Source organism: Anomaloglossus baeobatrachus, chromosome 2, assembly GCF_048569485.1.
Source record: "Anomaloglossus baeobatrachus isolate aAnoBae1 chromosome 2, aAnoBae1.hap1, whole genome shotgun sequence".
NCBI lineage: Eukaryota > Metazoa > Chordata > Amphibia > Anura > Aromobatidae > Anomaloglossus > Anomaloglossus baeobatrachus.
The window spans coordinates 181397061-181408526 of record NC_134354.1 but is presented as its reverse complement, the minus strand read 5'-3'; the positions used below and the strand labels follow the sequence as shown (position 1 = coordinate 181408526).

Sequence of the window (11466 nt, the reverse complement as noted above, 5' to 3'; positions counted from 1 at the left end):
CCCCCCGCCAGGGCTCCGTGACCTCTGAGATCCGGTGATGTGACGTCAACTTCCAGTTGACCTGACATCACCGAGGTGGGCCCCAGTCTTCCTGATTGACAGGGCAGTGGGCGGAGTTTCACCGCTCATCACAGCCCAGCATTGCTCCTGCTTGCGGCACTCTGCAGTGAAAGAGAGTGTGCATGAGATGCTGGGCTGTGACACTGGGCTGTGACGAGTGGTGAAACTCCGCCCACAGCACTGTCACTCAGGAAGACTGGGGCCCACCTCAGTGATGTCAGGTCAACTGGAAGTTGACGTGACATCACCGAATCACAGAGGTCAAGGAGCCCGGAGGGGGTCACTTCTCTGGGGATGAGCGGATTGCAATAGCGCCGCTCACAGGTAGAATTAGATGAATAAGGTATTTCAAAAAATCCTTCCCTATCAGTTTTACAGAGATGTGGACACTAATGCAGAGTAGTGATCCACCTCTTTAATTGTATGGGGTCGGACGGTTAAAGGTGGATTCTGAGTACCTAATACTATGGCATACTTTTAAACATACAGCAACCCCACTGATTACAAGAAATGTTGAGTAACTCTAGTAACTAAGGAGTGAAATTAGCTCCAAAGTATGAGTGAAAATTCTCTGAACAAACCCTAACAGCGCAAAAATCCCTAAAGGCTTCAGGTACAATTACCTTCAGCTATTTCCCAGTCATACCTGTCCTGAGAAAAGCTGTGTGACAACCAATATTGCCATCCATATAAGCACCTTAAACAGGTATTCCCATCCCCAAGATCCTATCCTAATATGTAGTAGGTGCAATAACAATAATATTAGCAAATACCTCCAATAAGAAATGTAGTATAGTTCTCCTGATTAGGGCTGAGCGGATCAGAACTGTAAAAGTCCTGATATAGCCATGTCTCTTACCTCATGTGCAGGGCATTGCAGCTTAGGTATCCATGGTTACGATCACAAGCAACTAACTGACAGTCATTATATGAGTGGACATAACCATGGATACCTAAGCTACAATGCACTGCACATGAGGTAAGAGACATTGCTATATCAGGAGAACTATACTACATTTCTAATTGGAGGTATTTGCTAATAATATTATTATTATACCTACTACATATTGGGATAGGATCTTGGGGATGGGAGTACCCCTTTAATAGCTCCCACAGTGGTAGGCTCCTGGTTTTACCTGGATAACTAAGCAGACTTGACTTAAAGGGAACCAATCACCAGGAATTTTGTATATAAGCTAAAGCCAGTGCTATACTGACACTATCAGGCTGATTCTCTACATACCTGTAGGGGTCAGCTCAGATGTTTAGGTTTGGAAATCCAAGAAAATAAAGTTTCTAAAATGAGCTGCTTGTTGAGTGACAGTTGCAATGGAGCAGATAATATATTCATAGTTCTCCTCTCTCCCTGTTAGAATTAGCATAAGTATTATACAAACAATTCACTTTGTATCTTGCAGGACCTGTGTGAGGCCTTACCCATGTGACCAGAAGGGGCGGGGCCTCAGCCAACAAAGCTGGATACCAGGTCACATGGGTATGTCCTCACACAGGTCCTGCAAGAGACAAAGTGAGTAGTTTGTATAATACTTATGCTAATTCTAACAAGGGGAGGGGATAACTATGAATTTCCCCCGTCTCCAAGACTTTTCTCATGCTGCACCAGGTCACTGGAATGTACTACCTGGGACAATTAGGTTAGTTCCCACTGTACACAGTTTTAAAGAGAACCTAACAAATGATCAATCCACAGTCAGTATGTACCAGGCACTGGCTGCAGGACGTCAGTTTGACTTTGCAACGCTGTACCTTTTCAGAGAAAAATATATTTAAAAAGACACCGGGGACCGAGCTACGCTGGAGACTAAAGGAAAGCCGGGTCCTATGTGGCTTTTGAAGTATAATCATGTCTGACACACCGCAGCGTTTCAGAGTCAAACATACCTGGCTGACGTCACACAGCAAGTATCTGATATATGCTGCCCGTCCATCTACCCGTTGTCGGGTTCTCTTTAAGTGTCCCCTAAAAACGCATCTCTTTAGGCAGGTTTATCAGATCACCTATCTAATCTAAAGTGTCTTCGCTCTGCCTTTCTTCAGTTAACCACAGACTCAGATCCTACTAACGTGTAATCTTCTCTGGAATATGTAGGCGCTATATGCACCACTGCGTCTTTAACCTCTCATGGAGCAGCTCAGTGAGTGAGGAGCAGGCGCAGGAGCTGAGCCCGCAGCACACAGGGCAGATGCTGGCTGAATTACACAGGATCTATATCTAAAAGCAGCGATCAGAACTAGCTTCAATAGCTGCATTTCACCCCTTAAACGCAGCTGTCAAACACTAAAAGCAGGATTTAAACTGGTATAATCCCATCTTGTAGCTATTTTGCAGCCCTTGACCCCATATGCTGCCATATGCTGCGATCATGGTGTGCCCATAGGTTGTCAAGACAGCCAGGAATGTTTGCTGCCAATTTGATACCTCTAAAACAAAACAATCACTGATCTCGGGGAGACCAGCCAGAAAAAACACTGCCGGCAGCCAGCGAGGGCGCTCAAGACAGTGAAATCCTAGGTACATTGCCCCCTGGGAAATATGCAAATCAAAAAGGTCCGTGGAGCCTCTGGAAGGGCCCAGCCAAGGGGTGACTCTTTTTAGGAGACCACCATATTAAGTGGCCATTTTAGTCAATATCCAACTCTTTGACAAGTTTAAAGATATGACAAGGGAAATACCAAGGCCAGGTATCCATCCACAGACAGCTGTTTCGGGGTATTGCCCCTCATCAGTGTGGAGTAGGATTCTGGCTGGGTGGGAGCAATGTCTAGTAGACCACCAAGACAAAACAATCACTGATCTCGGGGAGACCAGCCAGAGAAAACACTGCCGGCAGCCAGCAAGGGCGCTCAAGACAGTGAAATCCTAGGTACATCGCCCCCTGGGAAATACGCAAATCAAAAAGGTCCATGGAGCCTCTGTTAGGAGTCTCAACACAGAAACCAGCCAGTCACTCCTTGGCTGGGCCCTTCCCGGAGGGATATCTGGCTGGTTTCTGTGTTGAGACTCCTAACAGAGGCTCCATGGACCAATTTGATACCTCTGTGAAGTCCACCCAAAGGCTGGAAATTATAGGGAACTCATTTTACTATATGCTGCAATACTATGGTATTTCAGTATATAGTATAATCAGGAAGAAAAAGGTGAAAGAAAAATAAACTTTTTTAAAACATACAGTTAGGTCCAGAAATATTTGGACAGTGACACAAGTTTTGTTATTTTAGCTGTTTACAAAAACATGTTCAGAAATACAATTATATATATAATATGGGCTGAAAGTGCACACTCCCAGCTGCAATATGAGAGTTTTCACATCCAAATCGGAGAAAGGGTTTAGGAATCATAGCTCTGTAATGCATAGCCTCCTCTTTTTCAAGGGACCAAAAGTAATTGGACAAGGGACTCTAAGGGCTGCAATTAAGTCTGAAGGCATCTCCCTCATTAACCTGTAATCAATGAAGTAGTTAAAAGGTCTGGGGTTGATTACAGGTGTGTGGTTTTGCATTTGGAAGCTGTTGCTGTGACCAGACAACATGCGGTCTAAGGAACTCTCAATTGAGGTGAAGCAGAACATCCTGAGGCTGAAAAAAAAGAAAAAATCCATCAGAGAGATAGCAGACATGCTTGGAGTAGCAAAATCAACAGTCGGGTACATTCTGAGAAAAAAGGAATTGACTGGTGAGCTTGGGAACTCAAAAAGGCCTGGGCGTCCACGGATGACAACAGTGGTGGATGATCGCCGCATACTTTCTTTGGTGAAGAAGAACCCGTTCACAACATCAACTGAAGTCCAGAACACTCTCAGTGAAGTAGGTGTATCTGTCTCTAAGTCAACAGTAAAGAGAAGACTCCATGAAAGTAAATACAAAGGGTTCACATCTAGATGCAAACCATTCATCAATTCCAAAAATAGACAGGCCAGAGTTAAATTTGCTGAAAACACCTCATGAAGCCAGCTCAGTTCTGGAAAAGTATTCTATGGACAGATGAGACAAAGATCAACCTGTACCAGAATGATGGGAAGAAAAAAGTTTGGAGAAGAAAGGGAACAGCACATGATCCAAGGCACACCACATCCTCTGTAAAACATGGTGGAGGCAACGTGATGGCATGGGCATGCATGGCTTTCAATGGCACTGGGTCACTTGTGTTTATTGATGACATAACAGCAGACAAGAGTAGCCGGATGAATTCTGAAGTGTACCGGGATATACTTTCAGCCCAGATTCAGCCAAATGCCACAAAGTTGATCGGACGGCGCTTCATAGTACAGATGGACAATGACCCCAAGCATACAGCCAAAGCTACCCAGGAGTTCATGAGTGCAAAAAAGTGGAACATTCTGCAATGGCCAAGTCAATCACCAGATCTTAACCCAATTGAGCATGCATTTCACTTGCTCAAATCCAGACTTAAGACGGAAAGACCCACAAACAAGCAAGACCTGAAGGCTGCGGCTGTAAAGGCCTGGCAAAGTATTAAGAAGGAGGAAACCCAGCGTTTGGTGATGTCCATGGGTTCCAGACTTAAGGCAGTGATTGCCTCCAAAGGATTCGCAACAAAATATTGAAAATAAAAAATTTTTTTTTGGGTTTGGTTTATTTGTCCAATTACTTTTGACCTCCTAAAATGTGGAGTGTTTGTAAAGAAATGTGTACAATTCCTACAATTTCTATCAGATATTTTTGTTCAAACCTTCAAATTAAACGTTACAATCTGCACTTGAATTCTGTTGTAGAGGTTTCATTTCAAATCCAATGTGGTGGCATGCAGAGCCCAACTCGCGAAGATTGTGTCACTGTCCAAATATTTCTGGACCTAACTGTATTAGGAAAAAACTTGAGTAACCTCCCTGCCTTTTTGATATGTGAAAAAAAGCTTTAAGGCCCTGTGCGCAATGGAAAATGGAATTTTCTCAAGAAAATTCCGCAGGTATTAAAAAATTACCGCACCCGCGGTAAAAAAACGCGGCAAACCGCACCCGAAAACCGCACGCGGTATTGCTGCGGTTTTGCCACGTGCGGGTTGGTATGTGCTTTATTGCATTCAATGCAATAAAGCACATTGAAGAAGAAAAAAAAGTCATTTCATTCTGAGATAGAGAAATAGACAGAAGAATAGATAGAAGAATAGATAGAGGGATAGATAGAGGGATAGATAGAGGGATAGATAGAGGGATAGATAGAGGGATAGATAGAGGGATAGATAGAGGGATAGATAGAAGGATAGATAGAAGGATAGATAGAAGGATAGATAGAAGGATAGATAGAAGGATAGATAGAGGGATAGCTAGATAGTTAGATAGACATAGAGTCCCTGTGAGCACACTCTGCATTTCTCACGGTCGGCAGTGAGTTCACATTACCGGCCGTGGGAAATGCCCTGGAATTACCTCTGCTGTCTCGCTGCGAGGCTGCATTCAGCAGTGTCTGTGTCAGTCACGACTGGATGCAAGGACGCCGGTGCTGTGGATTACGTCGGAGCTTTGTTTCGGGAGGGGTTAATAAAAGGGTGAACGAGGCTTATTTGTGTTTTATTTAAAATAAAGGATTTTTCGGTGTGTTTTTTTCACTTTGCTTACGGGTTGATCATGTCAGCTGTCTCATAGACGCTGCCATGATCAAGCCTGGAGTTAATGGCGGTGATCCGCCGCCATTAACTCCTTGTATTACCCTGACTGCCACTACTACACGGCAGCAGGAAGAGCCGGGGACACTCCGGTAGTGTCGCATAATGCATGCGACAGTCCCAAGGCAGCTGCGGCTGATATTCTCGGCTGCGGGAGGTGGGAGGGAGGCGGGGGACATTACCCCTGCCCCTCGCCCTCCCCAGCCTGAGAATACCGGGCCGCCGCTGTGTGCTTACCTCGGCTGGACGGTAAAAATACAGCGGAGCCCACGTGTTTTGTTTTCTATATTTCCGTTTTCTTTCTATGTGTGTTCTATGTGTCTGTGTCTATGTGTCTGTGTCTGTGATGTCTATGTGTGTGTGATGTATGTGTGTTTACTCTGCTCCGCTTCCTCTTCCTGTAATGACATCACTTCCCTGCAAACCGCAGGCAAGCGATGTACATTACCGCAGGTAAACCGCGAAATACCGCAGGGAATAACGCAGGAAAACGCAGTGAACCGCACAGAATTTGCTGCCTGCGTTATTCCCTGCGGGATTTCACGATTACATTGGAGTCAATGGAGTGAAATCCCGCAGCGACGTGCGGGAAAGAAGTGACATGCAATTGTTTTTGCTGCGGGATTCCCGCAGAAAAACATGCAGCTGTCAAAATCCGCATAGTGCGCACAGGATTTTTTTTCCCATAGGTTTTGCTGGTGAATCACTGCAGAGATGTTATGAACATTTTCTGCAGCGAAACATGCAGCAAAACCGCAGAAAATCCGCGGCAAAATCCGGTAAGTGCGCACAGGGCCTAAAGGGAATCTGTCACCAGGTTTTTGCTCCCCCATCTTAGAGCAGCATAATGTAGAGACAGAGACCCTGATTCCAGCGATGTGTCACTTACTGAGCTGTTCTGATAAAATCTCTTTTTTCTCTGCTGCAGATCTAGCAGTTATACAGAGCTCATGAATATTCTGGACTATCTGGCAGCTCGCCAAGTAGTTCTCTAATGATAATCTACTGCTGATTAAACAGTGATTTTATCAAAACTACACTAAGGCTGCTTTCACACATCCGTTTTTTTTGCTGAGCGGCACAATACAGCTCTTTGCAGAAAAAACGCAAGCGTTTTTTTTTTGCCGCCGGTTGCGTTTTTTCCGCATAGACTTGCATTAACGCCGTATTGTGCCACATGGCCTTGCGTTGCGTCTGTTTTTTGCCGGATGCGGCATATTTAGCACATGCGGCAGCCGGATGGAACGTTGCCTGGCACGTTTTTTTGTGCGGCGAAAAAAACACATCGCGCCGGATCCAGCGTGATGCGGCGCGATTTACAATGCAAGCCTATGGACGCCGGATGCGGTTTTTGTATCAGTATCAAGCCGCATCCGTCAAAATACGGACAGGCTGCATGGAAAAACTTATGCAACGGATCCGTTTTTTTCGCCGCATCCGTTGCATAGGTTTTTGAGCCGGATTGTGCCTGATGCAAAAAAACTGATGTGTGAAAGCAGCCTGGGCAGCCCAGTAAGTGACACATTGCTGCAATCAGGGTCTCTGACCCTACATTATGCTGCTTGCAGATTATGTGGCAAAAACCTGGTGACAGATTCCCTTTAAAAAAAAAAAAAACCCTATTTGATATCAATTCATCTGAACAAGTCTGATATATAAAAATATAGAATTGTTAAACTTCTATAATATTCGTAAGAGAGAAAAAAAAAATCAATACACGAAAACTGCCAGTTTCTTGGTCCACCCCATATCCCACAAAAAAGGCAATATAAAGCGAAGAAAGCCGTGGAAACCCCAAAATGGTGACAATAAAATCTACAGCTTAGCGAAAAAAACAAACCCGCACACAGGTGTCAACTGAAAAATGTTACGGACCTTGGAAATTGGTAACATAAACCTACTTTTTTTTTACGCCCCCATTAAAAATGGAGGATTTTTTTTTTCTCACCATTTGACCTAATTTTGTTATGGATTTTTTTTTCTTTTCTTTTTTACTTTCAATTTTTCCATACATTATATGGTAAAATGAATGGTGTCATTGAAACTTACATATTGTCCTGTAAAAAACACAAGCCCTGATAAGGCTACTTTCACACATTAGTTTTTTTTTTACATCAGGCACAATCCGGAAAAAAATGGATAAAATGGATCGGGCGCCGGATCTGTTTTATCCCCATTGATTTGTATTAGCGCCGGATTGTGCCTAATGGCCTTGCGTTGCATCCGGCTTTTGACAGATCCGTCGTAATTGGCTAATGATGGAACGTCTCTTGTAACGTTTTTTGTCTCTGACAAAAAAACGCATCGTGCCAGATCCGGCGCGATTTGCAATGGAAGCCTATAAACGCCGGATCCGGCGTAATGCGGAAAAATCGGATGCGGCAGCGGATCCGTTCTTTTAAACGGAGCATGCTCCAATGTATTGTAAAAAAACGGATCCAGCAACAAAAAAAAAAAAACGGACGAAACGGATGCAAAAACGGATGTGCCGGATCCGTTTTTTGACGGATCTGGTATACCGGATCTGTAAAAAAATAAAAAGGATCCGGCGTATCCATTTTTGCATTCTCTGCGCTGGATCCGTTGCATCAGGCACACGCCGGATTGCGCCTGATGCCAAAAAACAGATGTGTGAAAGTAGCCTTAGGAGCCGAGGAACTGGATATTGTACAAACCCCACAGCACAGGTCACCTGGTGTCAGATCACTATTGACATACGGTAATCGCTGAAGAACACAGGAGTGGGAGGGGATTGGAAAAAGAAATTACAGCACATCCACAGATCACAGCAGTCATTACAGCACATCCATACAGTCATAAGAAAAAGTTTGGGAACCCCTATTAATGTTAACCTTTTTTCTTTATCACAATTTGGGTTTTTGCAGCAGCTATTTCAGTTTCATATATCTAATAACTGATGGACTGAGTAATATTTCTGGATTGAAATGAGGTTTATTGTACTAACAGAAAATGTGCAATCCACATTTAAACAAAATTTGACCGGTGCAAAAGTATGGGCACCCTTATCAATTTCTTGATTTGAACACTCCTAACTACTTTTTACTGACTTACTAAAGCACTAAATTGGTTTTGTAACCTCATTGAGCTTTGAACTTCATAGGCAGGTGTATCCAATCATGAGAAAAGGTATTTAAGGTGGCCACTTGCAAGCTGTTCTCCTATTTGAATCTCCTATGAAGAGTGGCATCATGGGCTCCTCAAAACAACTCTCAAATGATCTGAAAACAAAGATTATTCAACATAGTTGTTCAGGGGAAGGATACAAAAAGTTGTCTCAGAGATTTAAACTGTCAGTTTCCACTGTGAGGAACATAGTAAGGAAATGGAAGAACACAGGTACAGTTCTTGTTAAGCTCAGAAGTGGCAAGCCAAGAAAAATATCAGAAAGGCAGAGAAGAAGAATGGTGAGAACAGTCAAGGACAATCCATAGACCACCTCCAAAGACCTGCAGCATTATCTTGCTGCAGATGGTGTCAATGTGCATCGGTCAACAATACAGCGCACGTTGCACAAGGAGAAGCTGTATGGGAGAGTGATGCGAAAGAAGCCGTTTCTGCAAGCACGCCACAAACAGAGTCGCCTGAGGTATGCAAAAGCACATTTGGACAAGCCAGTTACATTTTGGAAGAAGGTCCTGTGGACTGATGAAACAAAGATTGAGTTGTTTGATCATACAAAAAGGCGTTATGCATGGAGGCAAAAAAACACGGCATTCCAAGAAAAGCACTTGCTACCCACAGTAAAATTTGGTGGAGGTTCCATCATGCTTTGGGGCTGTGTGGCCAATGCCGGCACCGGGAATCTTGTTAAAGTTGAGGGTCGCATGGATTCAACTCAGTATCAGCAGATTCTTGACAATAATGTGCAAGAATCAGTGACGAAGGTGAAGTTACACAGGGGATGGATATTTCAGCAAGACAATGATCCAAAACACCGCTCCAAATCTACTCAGGCAGAGGAACAATTACAATGTTCTGAAATGGCCATCCCAGTCCCCAGACCTGAATATCATTGAACATCTGTGGGATGATTTGAAGCGTGCTGTCCATGCTCGGCGACCATCAAACTTAACTGAACTGGAATTGTTTTGTAAACAGGAATGGTCAAATATACCTTCATCTAGGAACTCATTAAAAGCTACAGGAAGTGACTAGAGGCTGTTATTTTTGCAAAAGGAGGATTTACAAAATATTCATGTCACTTTTATGTTGAGGTGCCCATACTTTTGCACCAGTCAAATTTTGTTTAAATGCGGATTGCACATTTTCTGTTAGTACAATAACCTCATTTCAATCCAGAAATATTACTCAGTCCATCAGTTATTAGATATAAGCTGTCATTTCAGCACATCCATAGATCACAGCAGTCCTTACAGCACATCCATAGATCACAGCAGTCATTACAGCACATCCACAGATGCCGGCAGTAATTACAGCAGATCCACAGATCACAGCAGTCATTACAGCACATCCATAGATTACAGCAGTCATTACAGCACACCCATAGATTACAGCAGTCATTACAGCACACCCACAGATCACAGCAGTCATTACAGCACATCCATACATCACAGCAGTCATTACAGCACATCCATACATCACAGCAGTCATTACAGCACATCCATAGATCACAGCAGTCATTACAGCACATCTATAGATCACAGCAGTCATTACAGCACATCCATACATCACAGCAGTCATTACAGCACATCCATAGATCACAGCAGTCATTACAGCACATCTATAGATCACAGCAGTCATTACAGCACATCTATAGATCACAGCAGTCATTACAGCACATCTATAGATCACAGCAGTCATTACAGCACATCTATAGATCACAGCAGTCATTACAGCTCATCCATACATCACAGCAGTCATTACAGCACATCTATAGATCACAGCAGTCATTACAGCACATCCATAGATCACAGCAGTCATTACAGCACATCCATACATCACAGCAGTCATTACAGCACATCCATAGATCACAGCAGTCATTACAGCACATCCACAGATCACAGCAGTCATTACAGCACATCCATAGATCACAGCAGTCATTACAGCACATCCATAGATCACAGCAGTCATTACAGCACATCCATACATCACAGCAGTCATTACAGCTCATCCACAGATCCCAGCAGTCATTACAGCACCCATATATGTCAGCAGTGTCTGTGTGCTGCATGTACACCGGACCTATGTCTAATCCGTACAGGCACAGAATGCTGCTGGCACTTACCGGGCACTGGCTGCTTTTCCTCTTCGGCAGCCATGCCCCGGACTCCAGTGAGCGATCACCCACAAGAAGCTCCTTCTCCTGCACCAGGATTCTGCGACCGGAAGTAAACAAACTGCTGGTCTATAGCAACGGAGGCGTGAGTGGAGCTGTCATCTGCGGCCCGAGCGCGCCACCGTGTGGACGGAGGAGCGAACGTCACTGGAAAGGTATATCGTGGCATTCAGGGTCATCCTGAGTGGACGTGGAATGTCGCTTCTTTACACTTTTTATTTACCAATTTGTTTCCTTGAGAGAGTCAGGAAGAACTGAACCGTGATTTATGATTCCCACTCCCCAGTTTAGTGAATACTATTTAGTCAAACGTTTTTAACCTTTTCATAGCATTGCTATTTTCCGTTTTTGCGCTATTATTTGCGCTGTATTTGGGTTTGTTTTTGTGCAGGACAAGTTTTAATTCTGAATAACAAAGAAGAAAAAAAAAGACGCACTGTGAAAT

The 11466-nt window shown here is 43.9% G+C and overlaps 1 protein-coding gene across 1 annotated transcript in view; it reads right to left on the bottom strand.

Annotated features, from left to right (window-relative positions):
* RPGR (retinitis pigmentosa GTPase regulator) overlaps window positions 1-11124 on the bottom strand; it is a 118846-nt gene extending 107722 nt beyond the window's left edge. The window contains exon 1 of the mRNA XM_075335508.1: window positions 10971-11124. Within this exon, the coding sequence (XP_075191623.1) occupies window positions 10971-11004 (34 nt within the window). The 5' untranslated portion in view covers window positions 11005-11124. The remainder of the gene's footprint in view (window positions 1-10970) is intronic.
* Between the last annotated feature and the right edge of the window lie 342 nt (window positions 11125-11466).